At 36.6% G+C, this 15278-nt stretch overlaps 1 protein-coding gene across 5 annotated transcripts in view; it reads left to right on the top strand.

The window, feature by feature from the left end:
* The window catches only part of TBC1D32 (TBC1 domain family member 32), a 206004-nt gene that overhangs the window by 19128 nt on the left and 171598 nt on the right, over window positions 1-15278 (top strand). For 4 of the 5 annotated variants that reach the window (XM_015068263.3, XM_027056995.2, XM_053222325.1 and 1 more), the window contains exons 4-6: window positions 145-322; window positions 12574-12642; window positions 14851-14976. In XM_015068263.3, the coding sequence (XP_014923749.1) occupies window positions 145-322; window positions 12574-12642; window positions 14851-14976 (373 nt within the window). The remainder of the gene's footprint in view (window positions 1-144; window positions 323-12573; window positions 12643-14850; window positions 14977-15278) is intronic. The other variant, XM_027056994.2, reaches the window with a different exon arrangement.

Raw genomic sequence — 15278 nt, forward strand, 5'->3', positions numbered from 1 at the left:
GAAAAACTGACTTGCATTTTTTTTCTTTAAAATTGTGCTTTTAAAGGGACTTTACAGAAAAAATAATAAGATAGTTTAATTGAGCTGAACGTTTTAATTTGTGCTAATAGTCTTTTTCTTACCAAGACTGCTTTGAATTTAAAGATACAAAGAAATGATGCATTCCCTGAAGAACATCATGATGGTAGTGGTGGAATCTATGATTAACAAGTTTGAAGAAGATGAGGTACGGAGTCAAGAGAGTCAGAAAAAAATCCAGAAGGAGAAGAGCAACAGTTACTGCACAGACAATTGCTCTGATAGTGATTCATCTTTCAATCAGGTATGTTGTTTTGTTTTGCATTTATGTCTTGAAATGATTATTTATTTATTTATTTATTTAATGTTTATTTTTGAGAGAGACAGAGACAGAATGCGAGTGGGTTAGGGACAGAGAGAGGGAGACACAGAATCCGAAGTGGGCTCCAGGCTCTGAGCTATCAGCACAGAGCCCGATGTGGGGCTCGAACTCATGAGCTGTGAGATCATGACCTGAGTTGAAGTCGGATGCTCAACCGACTGAGCCACCCAGGTGCCCCTTGAAATGATATTTAATAATCAGTAGCTTCAATACATTTTTTGTTAGCTAGATTTTTTTCTGCTTTCCAGTTTTAAGATTTATCTAATCTTAAATAATTAATCTTAAAAATCTTAAAAATATATTTATCTAACCTTAAAGATTAGTACATGAAATAACATCTTCTAGAATTATATGTTCAGTGATTGATTACATTATATCTAAGACAAATCTTAATGAGGTATGGAAATAAACTAATTGATTTTGGATTAAAAAAATAACACTTCAAAGATCTGCTTAAGGTTTAAACAAAACATCTTATTCCCAATTGATTTTTATTAATCAAAGTTTAACTACATTATAGATAAGATATAGAGATAAAACATTTCCCTTATCTTCTGAGATGAAAGTTCCTCTAAATTGTTAGTTTTAAAACATGAGCTTCTTTTTGGCATCAAGAAATTTGAGGTTTTACATTTTCTCTTTCCAGGTTATTGGAATCCTTGTCACTTGGCTAGAGCAAAGCTAGCAGAAAGACCACTGGTTAGACTAGACCTAATAGAAGACAAAGGAAACTAGTTAGAATAAAGCCTTATGCATGTACCATGAACTTCCCCACAAAAACTTTCAGGCCAGATAGAGTCGGTCTGACCTTTCTGTGAATCCTACCTGATATTTCTAATGAAACATTTTCACCTAATTAGTGCTAATGTTGGGATATAGCTATAACAGATCCTAATAACTATATGCCAAAAAGGGATTTGGGGAGTTGGGGTGAAATGTGAAAAAGTATGTATATTGGTCACAGTTGAGACTGCACTTATGAAGGAAAAATGTTTGGAAGTAGTTAAGGCAGAACTTAAAAGTTGCTCTGCTAAGGAGAGATTGTGCTAAGTTTTGAATTTTACAAGTCAAGTTTGTTTTCTTTATTTTTAAAGATTTTTAATTAATTAGTTTTTTAAGTTTATTTACTGATTTTTGAGACAGAGAGAGCACAAGTTGGGGAGAGGCAGAGAGAGAGGGGGACACAGAATTCGAAGCAGGCCCCAGGCTCTGACCTATCAGCGCACCACAGCCTGATGCACAAGGCTCAAACCCACGAACTGTGAGATCATGACCTGAGCCAATGTCGGACGTTTAATGGACTGAGCCACCCAGGTGCCCCTCGAGTTTGTTTTCTTGATATGATGGAGGAAATGGCAAAGATTATGAATTTTCTTCACATTGTAGCCCTTAATATTTCCTTGTTGACAGAGTCTTTGGAAGAAACTGGGTTATAGGGATTTTAGTTTTGTTTTATTTCAGTAGGTTTATGGAACTGCTTCTTCAGATCAAGGACTTTCTGGAATTAAAAAGCATAGGAAAACCCAACTTTAGGACTCTGGGGGCTCACAGGATCATACTTTCTTACTGATTTGATGAATCATCTGTTTACATTGGAATTGAACAATGAAAGAAAAATAAAATGGAATATCTTTAATTTGTTCTAAGAAGTCCAGGTGTCCAAACTAAATTATTTCCAGTCCTAGAATCGTAGGTTTTTGAAGAAATTCAAAGCTTTGGTAGAAATGGGGTCATACTTTCTAAAGATGTTCTTGTTTTTTATTTTGTTCAGGTTTTATTCTTGGGAACAAATCAGACTTTAAGTTTATATGGCTTCTTTTGGGATGTCCACAGGGTATAACTGCATTTTCAAGTGTTTGCCCCATGAGTATGACTTTATTTCAGAAAGCTCTAATTGAGTTGAAAGTGAACTGTGTCCACCAACAAGGCATGGGATCCCTGGACTTTTGGAAAAAAGATATGAATGCCACAACTACCCTGACAGCTCTTTTAGTTTGGCAGAACTCTAGGAGATGTGTGGGTATGCTTTTGCTTAGTGAAAGGAGACTCTCTTACGTGTAAATTACTAAAGAGAGGCTGAATTAATATGTTCAGGGTTGAAAAGGTGTCCGAAGATATATCAGTCATTCATTCCAATAAATACTGATGTTGGTAATAATGCTTTCCAAATTGATAAATTATTTGCTCTGGACTTAGAAAAATCTGAATTGTTCTGTGAATAACATTGAGTAAACAATTCTGATGCTGCTGTTGGTTTTTTGTTTGTTTTTTCATTTGATAATTTCATTTTATTTTTTTTTAACTTACATCCAAATTAGTTAGCATATAGTGCAACAATGATTTCAGGAGTAGATTCCTTACTGCCCCTTACCCATTTAGCCCATCCCCCCTCCCACATCCCCTCCAGTAACCCTCAGTTTGTTCTCCATATTTATAAGTCTCTTCTGTTTTGTCCCCCTCCCTGTTTTTATATTATTTTTGTTTCCCTTGCCTTATGGTCATCTGTTTTGTCTCTTAAAGTTTTCATGTGAGTGAAGTCATATGATATTTGCCTTTCTCTGACTAATTTCACTTAGCATAATACCCTCCAGTTCCATCCATGTAGTTGCAAATGTCAAGATTTCATTCTTTTTGATTGCTGAGTAATACTCCATTGTGTATATATATGTGTGTATATATATATATATATATATATATATATATATATATATATATACCACATCTTTTTATCCATTCACCCATCAATGGACATTTGGGCTCTTTCCATACTTTGACTATTGTTGATAGTGCTGCTATAAACATGGGGGTGCATGTGTCCCTTTGAAACAGCACACCTGTATCCCTCGGATAGATGCCTAGTAGTGCAATTGCTGGGTCGTAGGGTAGTTCTATTTTTAGTTTTTTGAGGAACCTCTGTACTGTTTTCCAGAGTGGCTGCACCAGCTTGCATTCCCATGCTGTTTTGATACTAGTAGAGAATTTCTAGTTTGCGAACAGAGTAGGCTTTATTTCATTGTTATTATTTTTAAAATTGCAGCCTGGTTATATATGGATTTCTGACCTATTATTGAAAATCTTTGGACATGGTTGGCCTTGGACACTATTAATGTATGTTTGAGAATGTTAAAAAATAGAGAGATTGGTTTTTATTATAATTTTGAACAGAGCACTGAAAAGATTTGGTATTGTGATTAAACCTTGAAAAAAGTAAGGTAATGAAAACCTTGAAAGAAGCAAGGTAATGTTGGAAAGATAGAAATAATAATACTAGCTGTCTGTTATTGAGATTTCTGCCATATATTGGTCCCTGTACTTGACTTTGTCTTTACTATAGGTGTTACTAGTCAACTTTACAGGAAAAAAAGGCAAGGTTATAGGTAAGTAATTTGCCCAAACTCATATTGCTAGTTAGGAGTGAACTGTGAATTTAAGCCTGGTTTCTCACCCTCTAAAGTCTTTGTTCCATGCTTATACTACCTGGAGACTGCTTGAGTTCAAATCTTGGTTCCGCCACTTACTAGCTGTGTGACCCTGGACAAATGTCTTAACTTCCCTGTGCCATAGTGTTTCTCATTTGTAAAATGGGAAGGATAATACCACTTAACCTCATATGGTTGTTGAGACTGTTAACAGAGTTAATGTGTATCAAGTCCTTAGAACTGTTGCTGCTGCTCTATATATGTTAGCTTTCATGTCTTAAAGGATGTGCTGAAGTGGATGCCATTCAGAGACATACTAAAATAGACAGTGTCTCAGCTGTGGTCCTGTATGGTTTCTAATTGAGCTTTTCTGGGTCATTTTCTACAGCTGGGAAGGAAGAGGATTACCTCTAATATACATTAAGCTTTTAAAAGTCATGTCCTTTTCTATCGCAGTTGTTTTGTTTTCTTCTTTCTTAACCATATTCAGTGTGGTACAGCACAGGCATTTTGCTGTTTTATAGTGTGCAAACTATTTAATTATGTTCCAAAGGAACCCCAAGGTGTACACTGCGTGGAGGAGGTGAGTTTAGGATAGGATTAACCTGTTGCCCTTGCATAATGTGAACCTATTTAAGGCATTTACTGTTTATTTGCTTTCAAGACAGGCTATGTTTGAAACCCATCCTTGGTATCTATGGTAGGCAGTTTAAAGGACCCCTTGAAGATATCCATGTCTGAATCCCCCAAACCTGTGAATATATTAGCTTACATGGCCCAAGGGTCTTTGTTAATGTGATTAAATTAAGGATCTTCAGCTGGGAAGACTATCCTCATCAAGGAGAGTCAAATATAATCAATCACAGCCATCTGTATAGGAGAGCCTCAGGAGGGTCAGGGTCAGGGAAGGTACTGTGTGGGATGAAATAGACGCTGGAGTGAGGCGGTTGTTGGCTTTGAGGATAGAAGGAAGCCTATGAGCTAAGGAAAACTGCAGGCAATCTTTAGAGGCTGGAAAAGGTAAGGAAAGGAATTCTGCCCCAGAGCCTCCAGAAGCAACACAACCCTGCTGATGTGTTTTAGATTTGTGACCTCCAGAACTGTAAGATAATAAATGCATTGTTCTTTTGAGTCCCTAAGATTATGGTAATTTTTAAAGCGGCAATAGGAAACTACTGTATTAGGGCCTCTATCCCTGCTAGTTCACCTGTCTTCACCTCTCACACAAAGGCCAGGGCTGATCTTCCCTGTTTTTTAATTCATAGAAAAGGAGATACTATTCCTTCAACTTTGTGCTTGAACCACCTCCTGGGAACAGTCTGAACTCCATCTTGTGCTAGGCTTTGAATTTTTCCAGTAAGATTTTTTGTGTAGCTTTTTCCCTTTACTGGGTGGATGGTCTCTCTTCTGTCTTTGAGAGTATTTGCTTTCAAGGACCCTAATGTATGTTTTATCCGGACTTCTCAAACCTTAGAGTATTTTGAGTTCAACCCATTTTCTGGCCTCTCCTAAAGTCTTCAAAGCTTTTACAGTGCTCTTTTTGGTGAGGAATTCTGCTTTTGAGGATTTCATGCTACGGAGTCTTGTAAGACTCCTCTTTTTCAGCAACATCAGCCAGAGAACAGGAGGAAATACACAGCCCAAACTGCACTTCACAAGTTCTTCCATCTCTAGTTACCCTCAATTCATAAGATTTTGATTATTCTTGTTTTATAAGCAGAAAAAGATAGGAGCCTAAAGTCTTAAAAGCAGAAATGAAAGGGAAAGGTAGCTGAAACTAGAGAACAGGAAGAATGGTAGCATTGATAATGCAGCTGCTTCATTTTAGGCTGGAGGCAGGTGGATTGCTGGGGAGGTTTGGGTAGGTGCAGGTGTGACCTTGCTTGCTTGCCTAATAGTCATCTCTTGAGACAGTCTGACACCAGAAAAACTAATTTCTTTGATTAGCAGTGCTAAGTATCTTCTTGATGAATACCTAAAGTTTCTTTATACTTTAAAATATTAATAGATTTTTGTTATTACCTCTCAATGGCAGCACTTTTAAAGTGAAAGCTGTTTTTGTTAAACCATAAGACATAGGAAATTAAGGAACATTTTTCATTTGAAAATGTTTTTAAAGTATTGCTTTTGTTTTGAATTGGTAACTTTGTTCCGTATTTAAGGCATAATGAAAGGCAGGCTCATAATTTAAAAAATTTTAGAAGCACTAAAATTTGAAAAAGCTATTCTACAGGAAACTAAGTCATTCTGAATCTTGGAGACAAACCGGTCTGAAATAAAGTTTTGCTCTGCCATCGATGAATTGTGGACCTTGGTTTCTTCTCTCGGTGCCTCGGTTTTCTTATCTGTTACAGTGGAGATAGTAATAGAACCTACCTTATAGGTTGCTTTATGGACTTAATGTATGTAAAGCATTTTCAACACAACCTGGCATAAGAACTAAAGGTTTGCTGTTGTCCTATTTATCATCATTGGGTGATTTTTAAAATTAAAAATAGAGAAATTGTGCATTTAGACATATTAAAGCCTGAAATATCATTAGGTTTGATAGTTATATATTTCTTATTTCCAATAGTTATATTGTTCAGACCACAGTAATGTTGTCTGTCTTTGCTTGTATTTTAATGGTTTATACAGTTTACAACCCAAACATTTGGAGACTTCTAGGGTACATTAATTTTGAGGGTAGTTTGATTTTATTTAAGTGTAGTCATTGAATAATGTGAATATTCTTTAGTATATGTTGTAATTAATTATAACTGTTACCAAAAAAATTACAGAATGATTAATTTTTGCAATCTTTAGTAAATTTCAATTGAAAGAAATCTATCCCAATCTTATTTTAGCATATAAATACCTTTAATTAGGATCTATATGATTATACAGAGGACCAAATCTTAGATTATCAATCTTATTTCTTGCTCTTTCTCCTTAGAATGTGCTAGAAATGATTTGTGTAGCTTATGCTTTAACATATGTATATATGTTGGGGAAGAAACTTCCTATAGGAAGTACCTATATTGATATTGCCAACAGATATGTTGCTCTACAAATCAAGTGGGCTGATACTAGTCACCCCAGGAATTTTCAATCTAAGAAATATCTAGAACAGCTGAAAAATCTTAACAAATTGGTATTAAATGGGACACACTATCTACTTTGCTCTAGTTAACAAAGTTATTAGTTGGTTGCTATCACAATTGATGTTCATTCACTGATGCACAATAACACACAGCTACCTTAAAAAAACAAAAGGGTAACCTTTAAGGCAAATATTAGGCTCATTCTGATGTCCGGTGTAACAAAAGTTTTCATTGCTTAAATAACATTTTTAAAGAGTAGTATATACTATGGTTTTTTTCTTTTTTTTCCAAAAATTTTTAAATGTTTATTTTTGAGAGAGACAGAGACAGAGTGCAAGCAGGGAAGGACAGAAAGAGAGAGGGAGACACAGATCTGGAGCAGGTTCCAGGCTCTGAGCTGTCAGCACAGAACCGGACTTGGGAATCGAACCCACAAACTGCGAGATCGTGACCTGAGCTGAAGTTGGACGCTTAACTGACTGAGCCACCTAGGTGCCCCAGTATGTACTATATTTAAGATAATTAACAGAATTCATAATTAAGTGATAAAGGGGTAGTAAATAGATTGATGAGGCAGCTCCAATCAAATAACTATTAAAGGCTATGCTTTTTTTTCTTTTTTAAAAAAGATTTTATTTTTTTGTTTTATTTCTTTTTAAATTTATTTATTTTGAGAAAGAAAGGGGAGGGGGGAGAGAATGAGTGGGAGAGGGGCAGAGAGGGGAGAGAAATGATCCTAAGCAGGCTTTGAGCTGTTAGTACTGAGCCCGACTTAGGGCTCAAACTCATGAATCATGAGATCATGACCTGTGCTGAATCAAAGAGCCAGATGCTTAACCAGTTAAGCCACCCAGGTGCCCCAAGATTTTATTATTTTTAAGCAATCTCTACACTCAATGCGGGGCTTGAACCCACAACCCCAAGATCGAGAGTTGCACACTCCACCCTTTGAGTCAGCCAGGTGCCCCAAGTCTGTGCTTTTTACATTTGTATTATCACCTGGGAGAAAAGGCAAGTATGGTAGAATTGAGGGGCTTCAGCCCAACAAATATGTATTGAGCATATACTTTGTTTAATATTTTGTAATAGGCACTGCAAAAGTGAAAAGATTAATTATATACACATTATGTCTTCAAGGAGCTTACTTGAGATGAAGAGGATATGTACACAAATAACAGAGTTGTAAGGTAGAAATAATGTCTTAGGAAATCTAAAGAAGAATCCTTGTAACTAAGAATATCAGAGCAATAGAGGAAAGTGTGTTAGACAAGGGAATGGACAAAAGCTCTCAATCAACAAAGACTGGCATATTGGGGAACCTGTAGTTTATGTGAAGAGTTTGAACAAAGAGTTTATGAGGAGTAAATGGAAAGGGTAGGTTAAGGCCAAATTATGGAGCAAGGATTAGATCTTAATTATTGCTCCTAGCTATAAAATTCAAGTGCCTGGTACATAATAGGTATCTGAAACATAGTAGATGCCAAATAAATATTTAAGGAATAAATGAATGCATTCAAAGGATAAACTGGATTGTTTTGCAAGTAAAAGGAAATCATTTTAAGTTTCTGAACAGAAAAATGTGTTCGGGAGATTTAGTTGAGTTATGTGCAGAAGGGCATGAGTGGGTAAGAAAGCTGAAGAAGGCCTGAACTGAGGAGGCTTTGTAGGAATAAATAGTGACTGATGTGAGAATTACAGACATAGGATCATTAAACTTGGGCAGGAGGGTAGTGCAGAGTGGGTTTTGGGCAGGAGGGTAGTGCAGAGTGGGTATAGAGTCAAAAGTCTAGCTATGATTTCAAGCCAATGTGGCTACAAGACCATGGGGTGTCATAAACCACGCCTGGGATTAGAAAGGAGGTTTAGGTGTGGAGAAGAATATGGAAGTTCACTTTTATTTATTTTTAAAGATTTTGAATTTCAAGTACCAGTAAGGTATCTTAATGGTGTAACAAGTGTTGAAAATGCAGGATTCAAGAAAAGTTGGGGATAACACAGAATGAGTCATCTCTGTTTAATTCCTATGGAAGCCACCTAAAATAGGCGAGACCCTAGGAAACACAGTTTCAGAGGGCCAGGAGAAACCAAAAGGTGGGTCATACAAGAAGGTGCCAAACCACAATGCACTGGGTAGGAACTTGTGGGGGTGGGGGTGGGGTGAATTTCAAGGTGGAAGTGATGGTAACTAGCTATAATGGAGGCTAGAGGGAATTTAAGGAGGGGGGTGAATTTCAAGGTGGAAGTGATGGTAATTAGCTGCAATGAAGGCTAGAGGGAAGTCTATCATGAGGGCTAAGAAAAGATCTTTTAATTTGGCTAACTCACCACAGAATAATATTGGGGGAAAGAGGAGGTAATTTGAGGGATCATCATGTTGATTAGCCTTAATCATTTTGTTAAATAAAAGGCAAAACCATTTTCAGAGAGTAAGGGTTGCTTGTTTGGAGTATTGCACAGAAGATTAGAAACAAAGGCTTTGTCATGGAGAGCATTTAAGTAAATGAATTTTGTTAAGGTCAATGTAATTACCCTTTTTGACTGCTACTTTGACATAATATTGGTTGCTTCCCCAAATATGAACTCACTGTAGTTGAGAATGTTCAAAAAATGTCTGGCTCCCCATTTATCAGGGTTGTTGTAGAGCATGCCTCTATATTGAAAAAGAGACTAGATTAGAATGGGAATCTATGGAAATCAATGAAATACATCTTTAGATTTTTTGATCTTGAATAGGTAGTTGGTAGGTAGAGTCAGTTATTTTATATTTTTTCGTAGAAAATTTCCTGAGAGGGGCGCCTGGGGGACTCCGTGGTTAAGCATCTGACTTCGGTCACGATCTCACAGTTCGTGGGTTCGAGCCCTGCATCAGGTTCTGTGTGGACAGCTCAGGGCCTGGGGCCTGCTTTGGATTCTGTGTCTCCCACTCTCTCTGCCCCTTCCCTGCTTGTGCTCTGTCTCTCAAAAATAAATAAACATTAAAAATTTTTCAAAAAAAATTTCTTGAGAAACAGGAAATTTACTTTGCAGTTAAAAATTTTATAACAATAAAGCAAAAGACTTTACAATTTTCCCATTTAATTCTTACAGTGATGCTGGGAGGTAGATGTGAAAAATGAGGATGGGGTTAAAGACTCCAGAGTCATATAACTAGTTTGAGCTGGGATTTGAAACTTCATCTATCCAATTAAGATTCATGTCCTTGAAACTGTAGTTCTTTTTAGTAAGCTGGACAGCATTTTAGACATAGATAATGATCTGTAAAAGTCATGATGGAAGTAGACAGAAGAAATAAAGTTTATAAGAGAGGCAAAAGGACTAGGTAAAGGGGGGGGGAGGTTTTTCTAGCAATAGAGTAGAATGAGTATGTATATACACATATACGTTACATACATTTTAGACACTTATACGCATGTGTATATATACTGCTGAAAGTACATATATGCATTATGTATCACAAATGCATATTAGCACTTACTCTTATATATATACTATTTTAGATATTCTATGTTATCTTTTTTTCATTTCAAGACTGCTACATTCATATACTTATGTTTGTCATTGGTAATTATTCATAAATTTTAGTATTTTAATTGTAATACAAAAATTCAAAGTTAAAGATTTAATATATAGTGCTTTTAAAAAGTAGCATGTATCAGAGTTCTTCACAGTTGAACTATATACTTTTAGAAAGGAAGAAAACTCAGCAAAACCTGAGACTCTTTAAGAAATGAAGTATTGGTCTGTTATGTTTTTTTTTTTTTTTAATAAAATGGTTATGTATCCTGTATTGTTAGGGACCATGTAGCATTGTGGGAAGACTCACTTTGGAGTCATTTATGTATTAAACTAATGTATATTGAGGGCCTATGAGGCACTGATTCAGGTATTGGGGATGCTATAGTGAAAAAAGACCAAATTCTAAGCCATAATAGGGCAGACATGAAGAATTCTGGAGGAAGAGTGTTGCCCAGCAGGAGGAGTAGCAATGGCAAAGGTTCTTAGGCTAAAGTGAGCATGGATGGCATCTTCCAGAAATGGAGAAAAAAGGCCAGTGAGACTGAAGCCTGACTGGCAGAGGGAAGAATTGTATGACCGTGTATTAAAGAATCAGGGGCTCAGATCATGTAAGTAAGTTCCCTATATTCTGAATAATGTGAGAGGTCTTTTTGTGAGGTTGAAGTAAGGGAAATTAATGGATTTGATTTATAACTTTGAAAAGCTCCATCTGACTTGCTGGAGAATGGATGGTGGTGTGGCGTAGGATGGGATGAGTCAAAGCAAGGAGACTGGTTAGGATGAACTGAAGTGGTCTAGGCTAGAGTCGATGGTGCTTTGGTTTAAGGTTTTAGCAGGGAAGTGGTGTGGGGTAGTTGGAATTAAGGTTTGTGAAACTTGGGGATTATCTTTTGGAACTTAATAATATTGGATATAGGAAGTGAGAAAGTGAAGAGCCAAGATTGATTCCTATTTTTAACATACATTTTTTTTTTTTTAATTGTATAGAAAGAGCCTGAACATGAGTTGGGGAGAGGGGCAGAGGGAGACAGAGGGAAAGAGAGAGAATCTTCAGCAGGCTCCACACTAAGTGTAGAGCCCTATGCGGGGCATGATCCCACGGCTCTGGGATCATGACCTGAGCCGAAATCAAGAGTCGGATGCTCAACCCACTGAACCACCCAGGTGCCCCGACTCCTAGTTTTGATCTAAGTACAAAATCTGGATGGGGGGTAATGTCATTTAGGAGGATGGAGAAGTTTCAGGAAGGAGCAGGTTTGGAATAAAATATTCTGTCTTGGACATGTTAAGTTTGAGATGCCTATTAGACATTCAAGTGGAAATGTTGAAAGGATAATTATATATAACTTTGGAGATGAAGTAACTGATAAAAATTTGAGTCATCATGATGTACTTAACTCGAAGAGAAAGAGTATAGATAGCAAAAATGTGGATGGGAATCTGAGTTCTGATAACTTTGTGACTTGGAAAAGTTATTCAACCTTGGTTTTCATATTTCTCCTGTTTCAGTCATTGTGAATTTATATCATATAGGGCTTGTTACATAAAAGATAATAAATGACAGCTATTATTTTAATGGCAGTTTTATTTTTAGATGAATATTTTAGGTATTAGTCGTATTTAAACTGCCTTCATCAAGAAAAAGACCCTTTCCTTTTCCAACATAGCTTATGGTCTATTATAAACTTTTTTCTAGATGGAGACTTTTACCTCAGGAATTTTTCACCAAAAAGGAGGCCTGGAGAAAGGCTTAAGAAAAGTACAGGAAAGCAAAGGAACCAAAATATTCAAGCAGCATTGTAGCTATGCCTAGGGTACTAGCAGTGCCTTCTTGTTTTGTCTTACTGTTTCATTCATTTCACATTTCTGGGCACAAAATATCTTGGCTTTACATCTTTTGAATCTTATGTTCTACACATTGAAGTTGCTCAGCAAATAATAATTTTCAGATATGTGTAGTACACTGTTCTCCTGAGACATTCAGTTCCCATTTAAATGCCTTGGGAAACAAATTCCAAGTTTTCTGCCAAGTCAGAATAGATCACCCCCTTTCCTTGCTCAGAATGCATTTTGTGCTTGGAGTTATATTAAAAAATAATTTATAGCAGTATTTCTAAAAGTCTACTAAATGAATGTTTTGTCAATTGTGTTACAGAGTTACAAATTTTGTCAAGGAAAATTACAATTGATTTTAGACCAGTTGGAGCCTGGGCAACCTAAAGAGGTAAGTTTAAAGGGTAGCTATCAAGTTTAGTCAGATATATAATATATATAATATATTCATTCTCAGCTAGACTGTTTCTCTTGAAGATAGGCATTTATTATCTTGATGCTCCTAGACTGATAACCCTGCTAGACTTTCCAGTCTTGAAATAAGAGGTCACAGAGTAAGGGAGGCTCTCAGAGAATTTTCATGGTTTGTAGGAGGAAATTTTTACATCTAGTTTCAGTTTTGAAGGGATAAAGTTATAAGTGGTTGTCCCCCAAATTGTTCTTTCACTGTTGCTTTGTGTGTGATATTTTAGTGATTTCTTTGAGGAAAAACTATCTTCATTTAATGTTCCTTCTACTTCTAGAAAATGTGAGCAACTTTCACACGTGTTCATTGATTAGAAAAAGGATTTTAATGTTTAGTTTTTGAGAGAGAGAGGGAGACTGAAAGTGGGGGAGGGGCAGGGAGAGGGAGAGACAGAATTGGAAGCAAGCTCTAGGCTCTGAGCTGTCAGCACAGAGCCCTACATGGGGCTCAAACCCACGGACCGTGAGATCATGACCTGAGCCGAAGTCAGACACTCAACCAACTGAGCCACCCAGGCGCCCCGGAAAAGGGATTTTAAAGAAGCAGTTCTACTGAATTGTGCCTGTTTATATTTTAAGACTATATAAATTACTATTTATCAAGTATTATTTTGTTAAGTCAGTATGAAATAGAAAATAGTCAACTTTTCATATTAAACTAAATGAATAGTTAGGATTTACTCCCACTGATGTTTTTTTTTAATCACATAATAATTTTTAGCATTTCACCTTCTGGTTTATTTTCTAGATTCCTAGTAAATGTTTCAAAAGATACTAGAAATGAGTCTCGACTTTTCTATAACATCTTATTGTCTTCAGTTTAAGTGGATTACTTGGAAATTTATACTTGTTCAGAAACATTTATTATGCTTCTGCTAGTAGTAAGTTCTTTAAAAAAATTTTTTTTAAATGTTTGTGTATTTTTGACAGAGAGAGAGAGAGAACATGAGCAGAGGAGGGGCAGAGTGAGAGGGAGACACAGAATCCAAAGCAGGCTCCAGGCTCCGAGCTGTCAGCACGGAGCCTGACGCAGGGCTCGAACTCACAGACCATGAGATCATGACCTGAGCCGAAGTCGGATGCTCAACCGACTGAGTCACCCAGGTGCCCCTAGTAGTAAATTCTTAATGGGATTTTGTCCTAAAAATTAACTGAAAAGGAGAAATTAAAGTTTCTGAAATCATTCCTAAGTCCCCCAATCCCTATTACAAATACAGTTGTATTTAGGAGTTCTTTCATATGAATATATAGACACTTTTAAGTGCGTGTATATTCTGTCTTTTTCACATAAAACTTGATACCCTGATTTAAAGGGTCTGGTTTCCTAAGCTTGGCCCCTACCGCTCCCTCTTCCCCTTTTTTAAACCACTAGATTTCACTTATTTCAGCAGGGGAAAGAACCAGATTTTGAGGAATGGGTTGGAATCAGTGAGTTATTATTCACTAATTGGAGAGTGGTGGGGCAGAAGCCATGTTCCATTTCTGATTGGAGAAGTGCTATTTTCCACTGTTGTCCTTTGGGTCATACTGTTTTGAAGGAATTCTGATTCATTTTTGAGAAGAATGATTAAGAAGTAAGCTTTTTGTGACAATACAGAAATTCAGTTTTGCATCACCTTGCTTTCTATCTCAGTGGTTTGAAGGTCGGAAAATGTGGTATAGCATCAAAAACTAGTCCAAATTGTTTTGCGAGAATTGTTCCTATATTCTGGAACGGGGATGCTTCACTAGGGGCATATTAGGCTATTTTTAAATTAAGGCCCCCAAATTATAGGACCACCTATGGGTGTCTACTTTAGTAAGGGAAGTCTGTGGAACAAGGCCATTGGAAAACCTTGCCCTGATGATTCAGATTCGGCCACCGTTCTTCATTCACTTAGATATAGGACCTAGAATCTCACACAGTTATGTTTTAATTTTTGCATTATGTAAAATTAACAACCTATTTTTTTTCTGTTTAACACTTAGTTTAAAAAAATCAGTTCTCAAAATTGTTTTGTAAAAGAACCTTTGATTTTCAGTAGTTGGCTCTTTAAAACAATTATCTAGATAAGACTGCTTTTCGATGTTTAATATTTGGAGTATTGGTAGTGTTCCAGTGGCTGGGTATTAATAAAAGTCTTTTAAATTATAGGTGAGATATGAAGCCTTGCAAATGTTATGTTCAGCTCCTCCATCTGACGTACTGAATTGTGAAAATTGGACCACTCTCTGTGAAAAACTGACAATGTCTCTTTCAGATCCTGATCCTGTGTTTAGTGTAAGGAAATGCTTATAGAAACATATACATTTTTAAAGTTTATTTATATTGAGAGAGAAAGAGTGCGAGTGTGTGCAAGTGGGAGAGGTGCAGCGAGAGAGAGGGAGGGAGAGAATCCCAAGCAGCCTCTGCACTGGCAGTTTCATGTGGGCCTGAACTCACAAATCACAGAGATCATGACCTGAGCCAAAGTCAGGCGCTTAACTGACTAAGCCACCTATCTGGGTGCTCCCTGTAGAAATGATCTTTTAAAAATTTGTTTTCCCACCATTCTGTAAGCAAATGGAATTATTATTTTAATA

Source organism: Acinonyx jubatus, chromosome B2 (genome assembly GCF_027475565.1).
Source record: "Acinonyx jubatus isolate Ajub_Pintada_27869175 chromosome B2, VMU_Ajub_asm_v1.0, whole genome shotgun sequence".
NCBI lineage: Eukaryota > Metazoa > Chordata > Mammalia > Carnivora > Felidae > Acinonyx > Acinonyx jubatus.